At 36.8% G+C, this 23,971-nt stretch overlaps 1 protein-coding gene across 1 annotated transcript; it reads left to right on the top strand.

Moving 5' to 3' along the window:
- The first annotated feature begins 2,246 nt into the window (after positions 1 to 2,246).
- On the top strand, positions 2,247 to 19,178 carry LOC139728468 (CD63 antigen-like). Its single transcript, XM_071639407.1, has 7 exons — positions 2,247 to 2,471; positions 6,307 to 6,498; positions 7,690 to 7,764; positions 10,179 to 10,277; positions 11,186 to 11,347; positions 16,257 to 16,340; positions 17,314 to 19,178. Exons 1-7 carry the CDS (start codon positions 2,406 to 2,408, stop codon positions 17,380 to 17,382), a joined length of 747 nt encoding a protein of 248 aa, XP_071495508.1. The 5' UTR covers positions 2,247 to 2,405; the 3' UTR covers positions 17,383 to 19,178.
- The last annotated feature ends 4,793 nt before the right edge of the window (positions 19,179 to 23,971 follow it).

Below are 23,971 nucleotides of genomic sequence, written 5' to 3'. Positions count from 1 at the left end.
TTCTAAATTATCTCACAAAAAAGTTAAAATCTTAATCCTCAATCTCTACCAACTACAATCCATCTCTAGTGAGGCTCATCTCATCAAATCATGTACAGTGTGGTTGCAATAAATGATATTATCAGGGCTTCCTGAACATCCTAAACTCTACAGCTTTCTCAACCTCAGCTTATTCTGATAACACTTTTGTCACTCTGTTCATATTTTTTTTTAACGAAAGTCAACTTTACAAACTACGTCTCCTGCTGTTCATGATGCTAACTGATATTCTCCATCTACAAGGTATTGTGATTCCATTTTCATTTTCAGCATGATCGTAAATATCAATCATCTTTGCTCTACAACATGTAATGCATGTTGAGATTAAGCATGATTTATTTTGACATATTTAGAATAATTATGTATATTGCTTTTTATATTAGCATGATATGTCTTGCATATTGATACTTTTTTTTGGTTGAAATAAAAATGAAATCAAACGAAATAAAAACATTTCGCCTTGGGATCTCACGTCATTCCTAATTTCAGAAAGCAGTTGGTTATTATTTCATGAACAAATCACAATTAATCTATGAATGCAAATCAAAAATCACTTGGAAAAACAAAAGAAAAGGACGTGTTTCTTATATGTAGAAATAGAAACATGTCAAAACATATTTTGGTATTCTATCTAACTGGGTTAAGATCCTTGTTCTCTCTGACAGCTGACAAGTAAATACACCAAACGAAGTAGGTGATGACGTAACAGTGTTTCCCCAAATCCGCCGTGCATACATTCCTTGCAAGTCTATTTGTTTTTACATATTTGGGGTTTAGAGGTGTAGCAGCAAACACATCTAATAATGATCTAAGCCGTCTTGACCAACATAATGAAACGGCTAGAAGGCAAAGCATCGTATTATAGAACCATACATTCAGTTGTGTAATTATAAATATGATATGAGATTATGATCTGGACCATAAGGTATGGTCCACATGTAAGTTGAAATGATGACATTCTTGTAAAGTGCAGATGATGTTATGAATACACATACTGACTATCAATGTCATCAACCTCTTAATCATAAAAATAATGACTCTATTTCTATTTTGGTGAGTGTAAACATCGATCTTTGAATCCTCTGAGTTCCCTTTTTGCGTGGACGTTTTTGAGATGAAGATTGCATAGATGATGCAGAATATCGTCCATTTTTCTTTAATGAATGTAAACTAGTCTCTTCCCTGAAAAAAAGGACGAAAGATCTGCTCTAGAGACCCATTAAATCTCAAATCATAAACCTCAGCACACTGACATGACTGAGGTGATATGAAACTGGGCCAGTCAGAAGGATTCATCTCGATTCAAGCGCCATAAGAGATCGCGTATTTTTGTCGTTATTATTATAATAATCATCAATAAATCAATGACAATATTTTAGTTTTGCTGTCATCACTCTTCAATTTCTTCATTTCAACTTAATTCATATTTTCACTTTCTCAACAGATATCACATATACCTAAACTGACTTTTGATTGATATTAAAAATGCATCGCGTACGTTGAATAATGCGGAGGAACTATCGTCATCACCACCACCATCGTAATGAATGTCAGAACAAGATTAATTAATCTGCTGGACGTTTATACATCCTTATAATAACTGCTTTTTGCCACTGAAATAAGGCTCCGTATAGGTATTGGAGAGAGCTCATTCACTGGAATATAAGAGCGTTTGCAGAGTGAACTATGGGACGCGTTATTATACAGCATACGTTTATCAATACGCAGACACACACACACACACACACAGACACACACACACACACACACACACACACATATATATATATATATATAGAGAGAGAGAGAGGGGGGGAGAGGGAGAGGGGGAGAGAGAGAAGGAGAGAGAGAGAGGGAGAGGGAGGGAGAGAGACGTAATTACACAATAAAAACGTTTGCAGCAACTACTCCCACCCCCTTACTCACTAAATTACTGGAAAATGATATAGACATTTATACGCTGATAATGGTGCTGTTGATTGATGATATGACTAAATTATCACACAGGCCTATACACACATCTCTCTGCCATCCTCAGTGACTCCAAGTCACGATGCTATAGGAACTTTGAACAGTCATTTGACTCGTTAAACATTAAACTACTCAGTACAATTCCTTATATAACCCATGACGTATGCCTGCTAAAAGCTGAACGAACCGCCTGCTTGTATATGTGTTGGGGTCTCCTATTCACTGTAAGCACATAAAACGGAATATAAAAACTGTGGCCCAGTCACTGTTCAAGCGATTCCAGGGTGCGCTGCAAAGGAACAGCAGTTGAACATTCAAGCGAAAATCAGCTTGATTGCGACGAGTTTGAACTTTTTTTATTCTTCTTCTGGTTTTGGAAATAATAATCAGTCAAGATGGTTGCCGGGTGTGGAGCAAAATGCGCGAAGATGTTCCTGTTTTTGCTCAACTTTTGTGTCTGGGTAAGTGGTTCGCAAAGCGTACATCCCCACCGATTATCTGTTGAGCCATTTTCGGACCAGGCGTCCTTTACCCCTGGGATGGTGTAGTAAAACTATTACATTTCATTGGCTTATACGCTTTACGTGTATACAGAAGTCGAATCAAGTTTTATGAGTTGCTGTTGTGGTGTCCTTGCTGTTCTTTGTTTTGTATCAATTTCCCCCTTTTTTTCAGAAATTATGAATGTTGGTCAGAGTTAACCTTAAACGCTCTTGAGATCTGTTTGGGGCGGAATTATAGTTTCATCGCATGGTTTCTTCCAATTCTAACATTTTAACGAACATTCTGTTGTGCATGAATCTTTAAACAACGTAATTACAGCATGAACTTCCTTTATTTCTGCGTTAAATTGCTACATTATAATTTTTACAACACATTAGCAATATCATAAAACATGTGATGCGAAATTTTCAAAATAGTCATAGTTTTAGTGATTTGGAAGTTTATACAGCGGGAGAAAACTGAAATGTTATGTGCATAACCTAATCATCTGATTATTTCTTTCTCTCTCTAGGTATGTCACAATCATAATGAACAAAGTATTAACATACATACATCACAATTCAAATTATGTAATTTTATGTATACACCTACTTTTATTACTCTATCATATCTGGAATCAGTGAACTGAAAACCGTCCATAGACATCACGAGTGTGCGAGCTATGCTTTTCCCTTCGGTGTTCGACTTTTCAAGGAAGTAGATTACGTCAATTGATTTGTCCCAGTATAGGCCCATGACCAGAATGGCTGATCTTTTGTCCTTTTTGCTCTTGGATCTAACTGACGTGGTTGTTACGTAATGCTTATTGTTTCGGAAATAAAAAACCCACCATTAGACAGTCATCCTATTGAAAGAGTAAGGTGGAATCCGGCATGATCTGTGTAGACAGCTATAGAATACCAGTGCGATAAGCGAGCAAGTCCGTCAAAAGAGCGAGACTGCAAAATGGAAGTTACATGAGGAGTTTTAGTGCGCCTGATGAAAAGCATGTATTGCTCTCTTTAAGCATATCCACTGGTATCTTATGATGTATAGAAACTCTTTTCCTGAGTTCGGTTTTCCCTGTACAGCACCACCTGTCCTAGTGTTTCATGAAACCATTTAGTATAGTTATTTATCTCATTGTAATATACATAAAATAGTAATAGTGGTAATGTTAGTCTCATTGTACAAAATAGATGGTAATACGTTAATGTGTTTTCTTTGAGTTTGTGTAAAGAATCATAACATAATTAGATGCATTATGTTTTCATATTTATCTAATAATTATAATAAGTATCTTTAATCAGTATTCAATAATTTCCAATAATAGATAATACATTCAATATGTGTGTTCAAATTTCAAACTATACAAAAGTTTTAACTGCATCCCTTGCCTTTTCTCATGTTATGGCCCCGTTTTATCAAAATATATAATCGATTATAAATTTTCTTATAACACAAGCTGCCATTGACTTAAATTAACATAAAAATCAACTATATAATCAATTATAACTCTTCATAAAACAGGGCTTAGTTCAAACTACTTATGTAAGAGGATTTTTTTGACGCATAAAAGAAAAAAAGCAGCAAAATTGCAAGAATAAATGGGTTCAAAGGGAAGCAAAAAGGAGAAGTTTTGGCTACGAGGAAATCAAACTAGAGCGTACGTAAACTGCACCTTAACGGCGTAAAAATAACTGTTACAGGAAGGACATGCTTAGCAAAGGTGCTATGCACTGTCATGGAAATAAGATAATAATCTTGTTTCGTTTGCAAACGGTACTGGTTTTTGGGTGTTTCTTCTGTGACCTTGAGATTGATTTTTCCCTTTTCCCAAGTATGAAATTTAGGCAAGTTTGAAGAAATCATGAAACGTTGGCTGTTTTACATACTAATCTCATTTCATGACGTACCATGTTAACGGATTCAAAAGCCACCTTGCAGAAATGTCGGTGACTTAAATTTAAGTTAACAAAAGATAAGATATGGTGACGCATATACATGGCAGGAATTAGGTGACATAATACAGTACAAGAAGCGAAGCTCTCTCGAACAAGATCATATTTCATACGAAATGATTGATGACAGTGGACCATGCAGTGATACACACAACACGTATGGAGGATTTATTGCGGGTATGGTGGGTGCGTGTGAGTTCTATGCTCTGTAAAAACGGTTCGTTTTGTTCTCCTGGTGATTAAAAATCGGACTTTGCTCCGTCATATTTTATCCGTCCTATTGTTGACTTTGTTCAAGTGAACGAGAGGGGAAAAAAAGCGAAGACCCTACCGAAGCGTCGGTGGGCGGTCACCTGACGCGTAAGATTTCGCAATCGCTGAAAATAGGTAATGACGATATCATGATCATAATAATTGTGTTTGTAAATTCAGGGGCAATGTGTGACCGACACAAAGTAGAACCAACAGCCACGTGACTGGTTTCCAAAGGGAAGAGATGATCCTCGGATAGCAAAGCATGTCACGGCCTCTGCCATATAGGTTATACTTGCGCACAAAGTTCATAAATGCACGCATTAAGGCCCCGTCACACTACAGTGAATGCCCAACGAATGCCCAACGTATGTCCAATAAATTTGAAAATTTGAAGATCCATTGGTAATACTAGAATAGTTCGTAACATGCTTGGCGTTCTTTGTATTCATTAGCTATTCGTTGGGATTCGCAGAGATACGCTGGAGCCGATTTTATTTTTTAAACATGTCCAAAATCTCCAGCGTATCTCTGCGAATCCTAAGAATAGCTAATGAATTCAAAGAACGTCAGACATGCAAACTGTCTTCACATTTTCGAATTCGTTGGGCTTTCGCTTGGCATTCGTTGGGCATTCGCTGTAGTGTGACGGGGCCTTCACGTACACACATATTACACACATAGCTCAGCCCTCCTGGCATACTCGGAATGCTAAGCGGAATGGTCTCTCTTCTCCAAGAAGAGTGGAAGAAACAGACTGAAAATGAAAACTCTAAAAATCTTTTCGTATTTGCATAATACAACGCACTTAATCGTTCGGGATTTTTTTTTTCAAGCGCTGTGTATAAACATGTGATATTACAGTATGCCATGATGGGGTAAGGTATGAAACATGAAAACTCTACCACAATAATTATGCCTACGAATATGCTTGTGAAAGTGGCAACTGGCTGGAATGTTCCCAAGGAGCGGAGAGTGAGCACTGTCAGTGCTGCTTGGAAATAAACACTGTATCCAGTGATCCGAGTAATAAATTCATTCATTCATTCATTTTTCCATTTCCAACAGAAACATATAAATAATTTTACAGAAATTGAATACACAAATTTCATCATAATACATAATAAAAGATAAGCTTAAAAAGTATTGTAAGTAGGCAATACGGAAATACTGATTATGTAATGTAATAATGCAATAAAATAAAATAAAATACAATAATATAATATAATATAGTAATATTACAAGATTATCATGTGTGATGAGAGAGCCGTGTTAGGTGTTGCGGAAATTCTGTTTCTCCTTGAGAAATTTTGTCCTGTATAAACACTCAACAAAATCAGCATAACGATACCCTTCCAGGTTTATCCAAGTAGATTCTGATGATGGATATTGGAAAGAAATCGGAGAATCGGTCGATTTAGGCCTACAGCAAATGTCGCTATCCTTTTGACCTCACGTTATACGTTATTGTACTGTGTTCAGATCACTATGGAAATCGATATGTCGGCGTTTTTCACTCCGAACATGTTTCTGTTTAACTTTGTTTATCTCTCAAGTTCATGTTTTTCTTTTTCTTTTCAATCCCTCGATGCTCCATCAGCTAATCGGGATCGGACTGATAGGGGGCGGGTCATACCTCATGGTCAAGATCAATGACTACTCGGATCTCTTCGCCGAGGACGACATCCGGATCGTCGGCGGCGTGGCTATCGGCGTCGGCTGCTTCGCGTTCCTCGTCGGTTTCTGCGGATGCTGTGGCGCCATCAAGGAATCCAAGTGCCTGCTGGGGTTGGTGAGTGTGCCACGCCCACCGATATACCGTATGCCCCCCCCCCCAAAAAAAAAAAAAAATACAACGGGACCCATCGCAATGATATTTGTAAAAATAGCAAATCAATCCAAATACGAATTCAGGGTGTGAAACTATAACTCATTGCCCACATCTTACAGAAAACCCAATTCGATTTGCTTCAGTGGTCAATGAGAAATGAGGGATTTTGTAGAGGATGTCAAGAATCTCTTTCCTCCAAGTTCTGTCCAGCGCATTCACACACAAAAGCATCGAAGTGCTTAACTTGGAAGAATGAGACTCATATGCTTTCCAACATTCCACATTTCTCTGTGACCGCTTAGCCAAATTGAATGGGGTTTTCTGCAAAATAGAGCTACGATGTTATATTTTGAGACCTTGAACTGGCATTTAGACAGTTTAATCATTTTGGGTGTTATCAATGCAAAAATTTGATTGTATCTTCTTCTTTGTTTCTTTTTTTTTTGGGGGGGGGGTGGGGGGGGACATACTGTACGCTTCCCTACAACAATTGTACAAATTAACCATTTCTATGCCAATGAGTCAAATTTCACACACAGACCTATGAGCAGGTAATATAATGTGGCACTCGCAGAGGGTTAATTTAAACACAAGACAAAACTATGGGAAATGACCATTCACACTTACAATACTAGTAATATTTACAACATTCCACATGTTAGCAGAAGGGTCAGTACACACAATAAATACTAAATTCCTGTTTTTAATTTTTCGCCTTCAAGTATGTCTTTTCATAAGGCAAGGAATTTGATTTCTCTTAACGAAATTGAATTTAATGGTCGACTACGTGTCCAAAGTATAGACCCAGGTAAGAATCGAATGCTACGTGTGTGTGTGTGTGTGTGTGTGTGTGTGTGTGTGTGTGTGTGTGTGTGTGTGTTTGTGTTTGTGTGTGTGTGTTTTGTGTGTGTATATGTGAGTTAAAGAAGAGGATGAATGAATTATAAAAGTTGATTTAAATTGGGTCAAAATGTAGTTTAATAAAAACCGTGCAGTAAAAACAACAAACTCTGCTAGAAAAAAAAAATGGTATGAAAAGACCACAATACTTGGTTTCTGAAAACTTTTGCTTTTTGGTCTGAGACAACATACAAATAATTATATTATTATCTGTTCATAAATGGTGTTTCAATCATTATTTCTTTCCCCCAGTACTTCGTCTTCATGCTGCTGATTATCCTTGCTCAGTTCGTTGGAGGCATCCTTGGTTTCGTCTACAGTGATGACGTGAGTAGGCCTATACATTTCTCATTGAAACAAAATGTATATCACCTCAGTGGCGGATCCGGAGGGGGTGCACCGGGCGCGCGCCCCCTCTTTATTTTTGGTTGAAATAAAAGAAATAAAAAGAAAAAAATGGGGGAGGGGGTGCGTGCGCTCCCTTTGATTCTGCAAAGGCGCCTCCCTTTGAAGGAATTATTCCTGGATCCGCCCCTGTCGCCCCTTATTTTATTAAATGTGAATGTTATTCAATGTCCATGTATTGCTCTCTCCCCTAAAAGGTTTTACATGTTCACAACGTTTCCATTATGATTATCAAGATGTCTCCAGTTCATGCGGACAAGAAAAACAGCTATCGCGTATTTAAATCGTCTATTGTATTATCAAGGATTATCAAGGATTATCATTTTTTTTAATAGATACTTTATTTTCTGCAAATCAATAAATCAATCAACAATTCAATATACATAAGGCACATAATAATGAGCATGTGGGAAATATACATAAGGCACATAATAATGAGCATGTGGGAAATATACAAAGTAAATCCAAAACAGAGTCGTTTGACTTGCATAAACAAAGACATGAAAGGAACATAATGATATAATATACTGTATGCAAATCTATGCAGCGGGGATTACAACAATTACAATTATGGAGCGATTGTGCAGAGGGCCGCCATTGTAAGCATAGCTTGAAAAGATGGCCGGCCCGAGGAAAGGTAGGGACGTATGCTAGATTCGTAACAATACGATACAATACAATACAATCATAATTGTGTAATGCATCGTGAAGTACAATGGAAACAAACAAAGGAAACTAAAAGTAACCATCCAGTTCATTTCGTGGAATGCACAGCACACCCCTCTCGAGAGCGGCAAAATCTTTTTCTTACCTTCATTGCTCAAGGTACAAGGTTTAAGCTACTTTCAGTTGTTGCAGGGAAATCGTTCGCCGTCAATTGCTGTTTCTTTTTTAAACCTTTATGGTTCAAAGTACAGGATAGCCTGTTTCAGCAGTCCCAGTTATTATCCTTGTAATGTGCTCATATTCACATCTGGGTCAAGAGGGATACCCAAAGGGACATCTTGTCAAAATGATTTCAGCATTGGGTAGGACTCGAATTCATGACCTTTTGTCCGAAGGTTCAGAGCCATACTTGTAATGCTGTGAGTGCTGTGGGTGCCATTGTTATTGGCACAGATAAAACCCCACAGCGTTGTACACATTAGCCCGAATTCAAGAAGGTGATACAATCTTTGTCCATGGTTTAAACCATGGGCAAAGATTGTACCACCTTCGTGAACTCGGGCCAATATGTTCAAAGTCTCTGACACTGAAGAGGTTAAAAGCGTAATTCCGCAGCATGTTCAGGTTTACTTTGGTGAGCTGAGTTCAATCAGATGAACAGTATAGCAGGCGTTTTATGAAAAATAGACAGTAGGTAAAGAAAGTTAAAGAGTTCAGAAGTTTGCATAAAATTTTAACCAAATAGTAATATTGGATTAGCCGGGGGAATGGTGCCGTCAAGTAAATTTGTTCACGAAATACAGGAGCAATCATATCATCATTATTATTATTACCATTATTATTATTATTATTATTATTATTACTATTATTACTATTATTATTATTATTATTATTATTATTATTATTATTATTATTATTATTATTATTATTATTATTATCTCTATCATCACAAGATGCTTCTTGGAGATCAACATCACGTCAAGTTCCAGCCTTGAGTCTTAGACTTTTAGTAGGCCTACTTTTCTGAGGATTGTTGCTTTTTGGAGGGTTTGCACTCAGGTTAACATTGAATTATTATTGTTATTATTATTATTATTATTATCATTATTATTATTATCATCATTATTATTATTATTATTATTATTATTATTATTATTGTTGTTGTTGTTATTATTATTATTATCATCATCATTACCATCAACATTATCATCATCATCACCATCATTATTTAGGGGCTGATAATTCAGTAAACATAGGTACAACCCTTTCTACCTAGAACTCATCATTGCACCCTTATTGCCAATATAATACACAAATGTGATGCGAAAGGTTTAATTTTTCTTTTTATCATGTCAACTGAGAAGAAATTCATCGAAGATTTGTGTGCTGGTACTAATAGATATTAAGATTTCCTTTCACTATCCCAATTTGATGAAACTTCTGCTGCGCTATTCCTCTTTGTTTACTAACTGTATCGAAAGCCAGCTTGCACATATTCATTTTTTAGATTGTACTGTGATAGTCTAGGCAGCTATGCTCTTAACATCGTACGGTAAAGATCAGTCATTGTCATTTTGTGATGGTATTTGGTACAAATATATTATGTGCCTCTTTACAGCAATGAAAAACTAACCAATACATTATATTTCATTACATTACTCACTATCCAGATCAAAAGTAGCATGCTCAGAGGTATGACCGACACTATTGAAAATGACTACGGCAATGCTGAAGGATCTACTAATGTCGTAAACGACTGGCAGAAGGCAGTAAGTATCATTCTTTGTGCAGCATTCTTCTTTAAGTTTTTAGGTGCATTTTGTTGAGCTAGTTTCATCTACACATGCTAAAAGTCTGCTTTCAGATAGACAGGGTTTTTTTTTTTAAAGCAAGGCCGTGATGATTGAGGGGCAGCAGAGAGTTCACTGCAAAAAGTCCGATGTTAAATATGAAACATCGAGCCGGTGTTAAATTTCCGGTGCTCATTCATGGTATTAGATTAACACCTCCGGGTGTCATTTCAAAATCTAAAATTGTTTTTTGAATAGTTTCACAGTTGCTGCACTTCTTGTTAATTTTGAACTTCAACAAGACGATAAAGAATTTTCCGATATTAAAAGTACTTGATTTTTGAAAAAATGTGTAAACACATTTACACCACAGTAACACCAGTTGGTGTGGTCCTCTATTGAAGCTGGACGGGTGTTATACCATTGAAATTAACACCACCAATATAAAATCAACACCATGCGGTGTCATTATTGAATTAACTCTAGCGCAGTGTCAAAAATATCACCAGCCACAGTGTCAAATTAATTCCACGAAGTGCCAGGCGAACACTTTTTAACACCGTCACAATACATTTTCAACACCTGTGGGTGTGGTCCTCTATTGAAGTTTGATCGGTGTTAGATTTAACACCCATGGTGTTAAATCTAACACCGATGTTTTTACAGTGTTGAAAGTTGAAGTTGCACAAGTGGAGACGGGAGAATAGAAGACAGAGACAGTTGCAGGAAGAATGCAATGAGAATCCCGACAGATGACTGATTTAGTATCATCATCATCATCATCATAGTGTGCTTTACGTTACCTATGTGTGTAAGGTGAATATATAGTTGGCAATCACTGCGCACTGTGATATATGACGTTCTTGTCCATTATTATTTCCCTATAGTTTGACTGCTGCGGAGCCACAAACTACTCGGACTACGAAAATGCTCAGTACTTCACTGGAGGTTCTGTACCAGAAAGCTGTTGCAAAACTGGCGTCAACGTGACCGCGTGCACGGCAGGGCCAAAGGGTAAACCAGTCGACCCAAAACTTGTTTGGAGTGAGGTAAGTTTAAACAGTGTGACTCTCACCTTTAATCATATCTTCAGAAAAAAAAATAAAGGGTTTCCATTGAGCACACGTGCTTACTATATGTTTGAATACAATAATAAGAAGTTTAGAAAACCAAGTTTGGGGGGGGGGGGGAGGGTGCACGTCACGAGACCGACACCCACGAGTGATAAAGCCCACGAGTCATACAGCTCACGAGTTATACAGCCCATGGGTTCTACACTTCGCTGACAAGGCCAACGAGACCGACACAATAAACTCGTGGACACGGTGGACTGTTTTACTTAGTGTCGAACTCATGGGCTTTAGTCCAGGCTAGAAGGCACCTAACCTTGTTTTTTGATATATACAATGTTTTTTTGATGGGTTCTTGTCAATTCGAGGGTGCTGATTCCAAATCCGATTGATGCCACTCGCGTAACCTTGAGCATTTTCGGCAAAATGCAAAAATCCAAAATGGCCGCCAAATATGCTAATTTGGCCGTGATAATCACAATCATGTGCATTCTGTGACCAATTATTCCACCAAACTTTGTACATTTCTGTTCCTAGAGTTACCTCATGTGCATTTGCAAGAAAATTTTCATATCATATAGTTTCATTTGGTATTTCAAGATCATTTTCAATTCAAAATGGCCGCCATTCCTATGCTCATGTACAATATGAATGGCAAAAAGTATGCATGGAAATATATACCAAATTTACTGTATTTCCAGTTCCGTACCTATGCTGTTATAAAATGTTGCATGTGCAATACTAATATGATGGGTGCCACTTACAATATAGGGGGCCTACATGCATTTTTATTCTTCTAAATGCAAAAATTCAAAATGGTCGCCAATCTTTTTCTCCTGTGCAATATGAATAGCAAACATATACGTGGAAATAGAAAACTAAATTTGCTGGGTTTTTTTCTGACATGCAGCTACATAGTTTGTTAAGATTTAGTGCTGATCATTATCTGAAGGATGTTCTTAACAGAAAGTTTTTCTTTTGTGATGCAAAAGTCCAAATTTACCACATAAATTAGGATTTTCACTAGGAATTACGGATGGAGTTTCGAGCATTTAACAATCATAAACCTTGCGATGTTTAACACAATTTCAAATCTTTTATTTTATTTCAACAAAGAATATATATACTAAGTGCACCAAACACCACGCAAAAAGAAATCAATAATGTACCATCACATTCTACAAGCAGCTTGAATATAAAAGTGTAATACTAACAAAATATATTAAGAAGCCTAGATGCATATCATTTATCAAGTGTTCAAAATGGAGTGGAAGCTAGAAAGCAAAGCTTCAATGCATTCCCCTGAAGGTACAGAAGAATCATATACAACACTGTAGAATGTGTCATAATTGCCGACAAAAACATTATGACAAAACTAACAACCCTTTACAATGTAGCTTTTTTTTCAGCTAGAAGTTGGGGGAGTTTTAAATGGATGATAATCTCCATCGCTTTGTTATGATATAATTTAGGAGTAACGCCTTGATATTATCGAGCAAACTTGATTTTCTTCATTTTTATTGTCTTTAAAGATCTCTTTATTTGGATATTTGGCAGCAGGTGACATCAGCCCCAAATTTGCAAGATTCTCAGGCTAAAGATACATATCAGCCCTGCAATTGCCTTAATTGCAACCACATCTGGTGATGTTCAGCACTTCCTCAGGGGTCAGAGGGTGATTTTTTTTTTTTTTTTTTGCCATAGAAACAGGATGAAGACATCAAAGACTTGCTTCACTACCCTTTGAAGCCCTTTGGCTTTGTCGCCAGGCAAGAGACAGTGTTGTAGGTAACTTGGGTGGTATCAGAGATGACATCAGCCCAGCATCTGCACCACCCTGTTTTGAGGTCAAAGCTTTGAAGCGAAGGAGAGAAATCTATAGGTTGGCTTGTGGGATTTCAAATGCATTGATGGCAGGTTGTTAGGGGGGCATGCAATGAAGCGTTTTGTCAGTTTTTTTTAACAAGCTGTTATAAGCTTCTAAAATCCTTGTATCTGATTGGCTGAGAGCAAATTTGTCAGACAAACTTGTCAGACAAAACGTTTCCCCTTGTAAGGCAATTGCAGGATTGCAGGGGTCGCGGAACCGAGGGTTGGGCAGCAACAGAGGTGGGGGCAAGCATGTGTAATACAAGCCTCTTGACTGAAATGGACCCATTACACGTATATTCATCATGAATCTTCTGCGTTATATTAACATTGGTAAATATTCCATGATTCCACAACTCATCATTGAAGGAAAGGTGTGAGCAAAGTACTCATCTCCAGACAGAAAATGAGTCCCTTTTACAGTGGCGGCATCATATGCGTCAATTCCATTACAACCTTAAGTGACTGCATTCCTAGAGAAAATACAAAATCATTCTTGGATATTTCAAAATAGGACTACTGTGGTGGGATGGACTTTCTGTTTACTATAATAGAATATAAAAAAATATAGTGGTACCACTAGCAATACTTTACCAAACTCTTTGTAATCCTCCAAACACACTTGTCCGTTTTGTTACATTCTAACCAGCCTTGAGCAAGTAGGGAAAATCATGCAAGTTGATTGCAAGCACAGAACCAGTGGTAAATCTTATCTACGATATACAGATAAGACAGAAGGTCATTTGTCATTTGTGTTTTCAAGCAAATCATATTCTGGGTTAACATGGCAAAATGTGGGGCTTTTTTATTTCAGAGATTTGACGAAAGAAAGTGAGATGGTCCCTTTGTTCCACTTTCCCCTGCCTTATGTTCTTTCTCGGATGAGGGGGTTGAAAAGTTTGTGTAATATCGCTTTTAGATAATGTAGGACAGAACAGTTATTTCGAAATTTCATTTGTGTCATCATCTAAGATTTAGCCGTCTAATTCAATAAACAGTGAATATTATGATGTTGAACATCTCAAGGCAAATAAGTATCAAATGTTCATATCTAATAATTTCTGATAAAAGATCTTGATGTTGGCGTCAATTCAAGTTTTGGTGGGGAAAAACCAGATTGAAATACAATGTAGCAAATTTGGATGTTTGCATCACAACTAAAACAGCTTTTTGTTATGTTAGTAACAACCTTCTGATTTATAATCAGCACCCAAATTGATAACCAGTGTAGCTGCGTGACAGAAAAAAAAAATATGTCTATTGCCATGTGCATTTTGCCGTTCATATTGTACAGAGGAATATTAGTGGCATCCATTTTGAAGATTTGTTTTAAGAAGAATATATAAGCCTAAAAACAATATATTTTATGTTTGTTTGTTTGTTTGCTTGCTTGTTTTGCTAGTGGCACTCATCAGATTTGCATTGCACATGCAACACTTAATAACAGCATAGGTACGGAACTGGAAATACAGTAAATTTGGTATAGATTTCCATGCATACTTTTTGCCATTCATATTGTACATGAGCATATAAATGGCGGCCATTTTTAATGGGAAATGAGCTTTAAATGCCAAATGAAACTATATGAAATGAAAATTATCTTGTAAATGCACTTAAAGTAGCTCTCGGAACAGAAATGTACAAAGTTTGGTGGAATAATTGGTCACAGAATGCACATGATTGTGATTATCACGGCCAAATTAGCATATTTGGCGGCCATTTTGGATTTTTGCATTTTGCCGAAAATGCTCAAGGTAACGCGAGTGGCATCAATCGGATTTGGAATCAGCACCCTCGAATTGACAAGAAACCATCAAAAAACATTGTATATATCAAAAAACAAGGTTAGGTGCACTTTCTATGGAGCCTAGCCTGGACTACTTTATTTCCCTAGTGTTGAACTCATGGGCTGCATGACTCGTGAGCTGCATGACTCATGGACCTGTTTTCAATGTCGAACTCGTGGGCTGTGTGACTCGTGGGTGTCGGTCTTGTGGGATGACCCCCGGGGAAGGGATAGAAATCTTATCAGCTTCCTCGTAAAAGGCCACTTGAACGGTTCCCAATGCGGTTTGAGCCATCTTAAAACAATTGTGGGATTATGCGTGTATGCATATGAGAACGCATGTATAGATTAGTTTATCAGTTAAACTGTATAATACGCAATCGTGGTCGGCACGGTTACAGTTCCTTATTCCCAAGGTTCGTCATTTCGAAGGTTCGTTATTTCAGCGATTCGGTTTTCCCCCCGTTTTTTCGCAATTTCGAGGGTTTGTTAGCACTACGGTCTTCACATTGTTCGAATTGACGAATCTTCGGATTAACGAATCTTATTTCATATTTTCGGGATTACGAACCTTCGGAATAACAATCAACTTTCGGAATAACGCCACTAATGTACGGTTCCCAAACGGACCCTTTTTCCATTATTATTATTATCATTATTTTTTTTTTTTTTTTGGGGGGGGGGATTAATGAACCTCTCTTATGCAAAATTTGTATATGTTTCCGAATAACGAACCTTCGGAATAACGAACATCAACCACCGGTCTAGGGGGAGACCTCGGGGCAACTTTGTCTCATGCGTAGCAAGGTGTAATAATATTGTCCTAAGGCACACCATAACCCCTTCCGCTTGTCAACCTGCTACGGAGAGCATTGAAGACATATTTATCATTTGCAGATCAAACAAAGACCCAGCATTAATGCTTCAAAATAGTTCTAAAATGCCAGTTAGGGATAGAAACAACCAATGTGAAAAATTGAAGCAGTATAATAGAGATTAAGTATTGTTAAATACACAAAACGTGAGCAATAGTTATAATAAAAATGTTTCTCGACTAAACCGTTTACATTTATGGTTTAATTATCTCCTTACATTTTTGAAAAAAAAAATGTTATAAAGATATAGTAGGATGTTTTCTGATACAACTGACTTACACATATACATCAAAACTGATATCATGCAATTTGAGCGTCATTTCGAAATGCTAATGGTGTTTCTGTTTTTGTTTTCTAGGGATGTGTTGACGCCAGCTACGAGGAAGTGAAGGACCATTATGTAATCATCGCTGCGGCTGCCATTGGCTTAATACTGTTTGAGGTGAGGATTGTTTGGTTTTTGGTTTATCATGATTAATTTTCGTCTACTGCAAGAGAGTGAGGTATAGGAGTCACTTTATTTTGATTTAAATTTGGTTTTTCTGGACAGAACCGACGGTTGAGGTTTTGTTATTATTATGTAACTAGAAATAACTGTTTCATTGATATGCTCTAAATGCACAAAGCGGACACACGATAGTATAATACCATTATTTACTTTTTTAAAACTCTGCCATGTAACATTTTGGGACAAATTTACTAGCTGATAATCTGCTTATCTTCTGATTAGCTGACTACAAAGAATTGAACGATCAGATACATTTCTTTTTTTTTATATGATGTTGACTATGGTTTTTGGCCGAAATTATACATGCATGTGACAAGTCTGACTGTGTGGTAATGTACTGTAACGTGTTTTGTAATATGCAATGATAATATTGTTATTGTAAAAAAAAATACACTTATTCGCTTCCAGTAAGAAGGCAATTGAAGCATAACACAGTTTGAAAAAGATGTATAGTATAGATTACAGAGACTCCAACCCCAAGCACCTTCTGATCTGGAGATTCTCCCGCCCGAAACCCCTAGCAAACGGGAGACTCCAAGTTGATGTGTGCGAAGCACGAAGTTCCTAGGGTTCTAGATGTTCTCTGGTGCTATCTATCTATAAGGCTTATTTTTTCAACATACGATAGCAATGAGTAAGAAATCCCTTCCACCAGGAGACACAGAGCCAGGGCGGGAGAACGGGAGATTTTGCAAAAATGGGTTTTCGGCGAGAGATCTCCCGTCGAAAACGGGAGAGTTGGAGTCTCTGAGACTGTCAAAATGGTAAAGCCATCACAAACGACGTGAGCATTTTGTAAGCCGATGCTTGCTTCTTTTGAAATGGCAGTGCAAATGTTAAAATAACTTTAAGGTCGACTAAATGAATGCCTTTAATTTTTTTTTTCATGTTATGATTATCATTTTAGGTTCTGGCCATGGTGTTTGCATGCTGTGTCATCAAAGGACTGGATGAGGACTACGACAAATTCGCGTGAACAAGTCAAAGTTCAGAGCGGTTGTTTAAAATGAAATTCAACTTGCAATAGCAATTAGTAGTTTTACATCTTGGGAGAAAGAAAGATCATCAGTGACGCCGACTTTCCCCTATGTTTTCCTCAAAGTTTGGCATACAGCGATTTTCCAAGAGAGCCAGCATTATCCCTCCAAGAAAAAAAAAATATTTAAAAATTTCGCTCTTTCCAACCAATGTTTCACAAAAATTAAAAATTGTATACGTATGTAAAAAAAATTTTAATTTTTTTTTCTAATTCATGGACAAATATACGTATTGAAAGTAGTGCTTGATGATATGTTGTAAAATTCATTCCCACAGAAAGAAAGGCAGAACCTTGATAAACAGTGAATAAATCTGCAAAAATATACATGAACAGATTATTCTAGATTCCGTATTATTTACCGATGGAAAAAAAAGCAACGTCATGAATGAACGGACCAAGGTGAACATCAACTTGGATATCTCCCAATGTAGGCAGCTAGATGGCAGAGATAGATTGAAGAGAATGAAGAAAATACGAAGATACATGTAATATTGTATAAACATGTTTCTGAAGTGGTGGGTTGGTTGAGTTGGGATGTTTTTGAAATGTGTACGTATCTATCCCTTTCTGCAACCGTCCCACACGTAAACACCAGCTGCATGAGAAGAATTTCACAATACAATGAAGCGAATGCTATAGATTGCTTTGCAGTGTAGGTACTGGGTAAAAATTTATTACTGCAGGTTATAGTTAGGTCTTCATTTTCGTGTGTAGGTCGACATAGATTTTTTGATTTCCACAGTACTATAAGTAAAACACGACAAAACCTAATTAACATGATTAAGAAAAGCCGAGGAGGTTATTAAATTCAAATTTTTCATTCGTTGTTGGCGATCGATCATATCAATTAATGACAATGACGTTCATTTTTTTTTCGAGCACATTTCACTGTGAAACTGCTGTCATACATCACAGTTGCACCTAAGAGGATTTAGCACCGCGCACCTCTTGTTTTGTTGCTTGTTACTATATAGCATGTATGCCTTTATAAAAGATATCTATCTTTTGTAGAAAATAAAAAAAATAAGACGTAAGACGACACAGCTGTACATTTATTTTATCAAACCATTCATCGACATTTTCCCATGACGTGTGTGGTATAATTATAATCTATCTGTACATTCTGCGAGTTTGAAGAGGTGTTAATCACCTAAGATTTCCCTATACAATATGACAATATGAGAGAAGAAGAGTCTCGATTTAATACTATTCAACACCCATCTGTTTTATCATCATCTATCTGCCAGACAAGAAATGATGATTAATTTTTATCGATTATTTTTTCTGTAAATCATAGAATGATAATCCACATCATTTCGGAATCACTATTTACGGCAATAGAGTGTATGTTCGTATTTCATTACACAATGAAGTCTCACACACTGATAGTGATGGATATCTCACTATTACGCGTGCTGTGCGTATCCCGACGAGGCATACAGTATCCCGCGATATATTTCTTATATTCATGTGTGTACATATATATACATTGTACTGTTGTACTATTTCCCTCAAAGAAAGTACCGATGAAAAAAAAAGTCGAAATAGCGAATATATTTTGTTACGTCTTTCATTGTCTTTATGATCAGTGTTGGTTGATGTTATTTGATTATTTTGAATTGTGCGGGATAGAAACAATCTTTAACTTGGGCCTATTCCTATAAATATTTAATTCTTGTAAAGTGTATAAAAGATTTGAAACAGAATAAAATCGTGATGAACTAATTATAGCACTTCTGAGAAAGAGCATCTCTCTTCTTTCATGTACATTGTAATCTATGGATACTGTTTTTATTTGAAGGTGTTATAATTGAACTTCTATTTCACATCAAAGAACACTAAAATAAAATTGAAGAGTTTTATCGCAAAACGAGCTAACTCCATTCTTCTTAAATTGAGATATTTGTGACAAAAGCTGCTAAAAAAACAAAAAAAAATAATGAGAAAGTATACAGGATATGTTTAATCATAACTTGTAGAATATTCCTTGTTATGTCACAAGTGAGGTATTACTGGAAAGGTTTAATCTTGCTCTATCTGATGATGGACTTACTTCGAAATGTTTAAAAATGACGCTTAACTCATTTTGCAATAAAACTCTTGTCCATTATTATTTCCCTATAGTTTGACAAGATAAGTTCAGAGCAGAACCTTAAAAGGCAGATTGCTGCATACAGATCTAGTAAATTGTTTCCATCTGCCCTTTTTGTTTATTTGCAACAAAATGAAAACTACCATTTGACATAGAGAGTAAACTGCGAAAAAACGGATACAAAAAAATGGAATATGCGAAAAAAAAAGCAAAACAGATGCAATACAGTTAGTTATTAATCTACAAATTTCATTTTGGTAACAACAGAATCGAAACAGAAGCAGAACGGCTGAATAAATCTAAAAAAAAAATGCTGGCGATTTAGTCTGAAACAAGTGCTATAAATAAGATGTGTGTCTAAATCAATTCCTGGTAAATATTCCTTGAATCTTTAAACTTTCTCCGGTTTCTCAAAAATCACACGATGTAAACTATTACTGTGACAATGAAGTTTGTACATCTACAAACACTTGTTCTTGGATAGAATCAATCCATCCAGTGAGCATATCAAGACTGATTAACTAGTCAAAATGAACTGTGTACAAAGTTGCAGGTGCGCCAGAGTTAGGCCGCATTACTTTTCTTCTATTAACGTACATAGGGGGCGCAATTAACATCGAGTCCAGTGCCGTTGAGATCAGTCCCTCTATTTCCTCAGGTTGTAAAGTTGAAGTACTAAAGATATCCCGAATAATCCTAACCATGCATGTACATGTTATTTAGATATTGTGTACATCCAGTCATACATGGATAGCCCCCAATGGACAGACATTGCTGAAACGTTTCTTATAGCACCAATTTTCATACCTGTTATTGTATCTTTTTAGAAATACTTTAAAAATGCCACTACCAGCGAATTTTACAATCAATATGACAATCAAACATGGGTTCCACCTTGTGACGATGAATTCTAGCCTTTTTGTATGAACAGTGTCATAAAGATTACACGATGTTGCTTGATTTAAATTGGGAGCTTGGTTGAGGACTGATAAAACGATACATCCTATGAATAATAACGATAACAAGATTCTGTGCTATCAAAAATAGACAGACCTAGTAAATTGTTTAGATTTACGATTAACACGATTAATGGGAAGAAGAAAAGTTGATGATTTATAGGAAAATATCAGCAGTATATCAAAACCGATACAAGCAGTTAAGAACAAAGCTGAATAAATGAAAACAAGATTACACACAAAGAACATGAATACAAGACAGAAAGGCATAAACATACAAAACGACAAGCAACTGTCTTCAAGTTAGGGGAGGAAGAATTAAAAAACTAAATGAAATGGTTTAACTTTGAACACAATTGACGTTAAATGATTAACATTGTGGCCTACAGTAACTTCATGCGTGATTATATAGATATGATATTTATATATATATAATATGTGAATAGCTATATCAAACTCTGTGAGTTGAATTGAGCTATATAAAACATTATAATCAATATGACTCATTGGGCTTATCATGCCGAAAGGGTGGGTTGGGTGGTGGCGCGTCGCGTTAATGGGAACACCACCCTTCGTCCAAAGCCCCCCCCCCCCCCCCGATAACAATTAGATCAAACAGTAATTGGACGAAATGATGACTAGACCAACTGGCTATTAGACCAACTGATATTAATCAGTCTATTAGACCAACTGGCTGTAGACCAAGTGGTAATAGAGTGTAAACCGATCCGGACGATAGCCTCTTTGAAATGGCTGTTTGAAGTTTAAATATAAATTCAAACTCGTCTTTTAATATTACATGAGAAAAAGTACCAACGCACCCTTTCGGCAAAACCGGGGGGGGGGGGGGGGCTTTGGACGAAGGGTGGGGTTCCAGTCAACGCGACGCGACCCAACGCTCCCAACGCACCCTTTCGGCAAAACCGGGGGGGGGGGGGTGGGGGCTTTGGACGAAGGGTGGTGTTCCCATTAACGCGACGCGCCACCATCCAACCCACCCTTTCGGCACAAGCCGACTCATTGTAATGTAAATAACGAGATTGATAGCAAAAACGGGCAAAGTATCATTTTCAACATTTTACAGTTAAGTACCTAGAAGCATGTGAAATAAAAATCCAGATTTTGTCCTTACCACAAGAAATACATTTATCACCTGTTGGAAAAGAAGTCTTCTACTAGTATATTGACATTTCAATGTGTGGGTGTGCATGTTTGTGTGTTTACACAACTTTTGTCGTAACCTTGATAATGAAAGATTTCGATAATATCTATAGCGATTATCACGTGGAATATCTTCACATCGAAGAGTCAAATCAGAGAGGTGGATAGATGTCTCATTCCCACCTCCTAATTGGTCAGCATAATATGAAGCAATCAAGTGGAGAGGAGTATTTCCGCCTGCAAGAACATGATTATAAGCACTCCCAATAATGTTTGAAAGAACAGATAAGAGATTCGCGATAAATGTACCCAACTTGTTTGATAAGGCTCTGCATCCAAACCTCTTAGCTCAAAATGCATTACACCGAGTCCGGAGTGATTTCCAGAGTTCTAAAAAAAACCCCAAGGCAAACAAACATTCTTATTTGCATCTTGATCGATACAAGCATTTCCCTGAAGTCACATAATGTCATTTTTTACCCTGACCGACCCTGTATGCATATCGTCATTCTATCAAAAGAATGAAGATACAGTGCAGACCCATTCGAAAATCCTAAATTGGTTACGTCTGGGGTAATGCTGGGTCCTTACCCGTAGTCGTAAAGAAGCTAGTGAAAATTCAATTTCCTTTTGAGAGAGGTTGATTAACAAGAAATAGAGGAATTGATGGGTAATTGATAGCAAACAGATTATGCACAAGGCACTTCACATACACAGATATGCATGCACAGTACGTCTACTGGTGTATTTTTTTTTATTATATAGACCTTACATATATGCATATACACTCAACAAACAAGTAAGTTAAGAATAGATTGGGCATTTTATTACTCATAACATGAATGGCATATCATTGCCACCAGATATCATTATGAGTGTGAAAAATGCATTTTATGTCAAAATGCATGGGGAAAAAAGTTGCACGTTAGTGATTTGCATTGACTTTTACACAAATAATCATCCAATCACTCATGATTCTGAACTTTAAAGCATGGCTTATAGCATATTTCTCTATCTCTTTCTTTTCATGAGCATACAGTGAAGTATTTAATAATTGATATGTCCAACATCCGCTTCAAGACCAGCCGGCATCTCTTCCTCATACTGTTAATTAAAGTTTGTACTTGGCGCTGCTCAATGTTGGCCCATGCTCTCTGCAAGATACGCTGAAATTTTTGCAGCGAGGTGTCATCTTTCACCTTCTTGCTCGCTTTTCGCTTTCGTTATGGCATTGGGCGAAACCCCAAGTCTCCTGACCCCTCCTTAACCGGAATCCCAGCTTCAAGGAAAACAGTAGCTCTCCCTCTTTCAACAATTTGCAGACGCGGTATGCTGCAAAATGGCCATAAGCACATTAATGCGATCAACCCAAGCTGGAATTAAAAAGCACATGACTTCTACCAACATTTTCATATTGAAAAGGCCTATTGCTGAAAAGGTATGCATAACATCTGTTTAATAGGGAAGCACATTGTACCTGAAGAAATTCCTGAGAATTACATAACAATTTAAAAAGGTCATTTGCTAACTTGCATAGGAAATGTATGCTTCATATTCCTTAAGTTTAACTTTTTTCCCATACATTTTGACATAAAATGCATTTTTCACCTCTGGTGGCAATGATATGCCATTCATGTTATGAGTATTAAATAAAATTCCCTGTTCATTCCCGTTTGAATTATGAAAATCGGTAACACACTTTTTGAAAAATATCCACAAATGCTAGGGGGAACTTACTTTTTTGGTTGAGTGTATATATAAATGAATAACAGCAATAATTAGTTTCTGCTCGGAGTCCTAAGAAAGTATAGATTCACAACAGTAGGTCAATATAAAAACTCCGTTGTCAAATTCACGTCTCTAACGGAGTTTTTATATTGACCTACTGTTGTGAATATATATATATATATATATATATATATATATATATATATATATACATATATATATATATATATATATGCATGGCTCGATATTAGCGCGCCCGATGGCCCGGGGTCAACAAATTTCTTGATGCCAGACCACCAACTTTCGAAAACGTTTATGTTCTGCTGGCCCGATCAGGCAGCGAATGTAATATTTGCTTTCATTTCTGGCTACCACCAGAGAATCGAGAGCTAATGTATATATTATATAGGGCATACATGTCAGAGAGATAGTAAGATAATCATAAAGGCATTATTCATAAACAGAAAAAAAAAAGAAAGTAAGAGAGAGATAGTGTGTATATGTAAAGTGTAAATTAGGAGTAACCGGGGAAAATGAAGAGAAGGAAAAATACAGAGTCGCTGATCATATTTCTTTTCTTTTTCTTCTT

This window comes from Diadema antillarum, unplaced genomic scaffold (assembly GCF_040938485.1).
Source record: "Diadema antillarum isolate AM-2024a unplaced genomic scaffold, OU_Dant_1.0 seq00000182_RagTag, whole genome shotgun sequence".
Classification (NCBI taxonomy): Eukaryota; Metazoa; Echinodermata; class Echinoidea; order Diadematoida; family Diadematidae; genus Diadema; species Diadema antillarum.
Note: the sequence above shows the minus strand (reverse complement) of the source record. Positions and strands in the feature narration are given on the sequence as shown.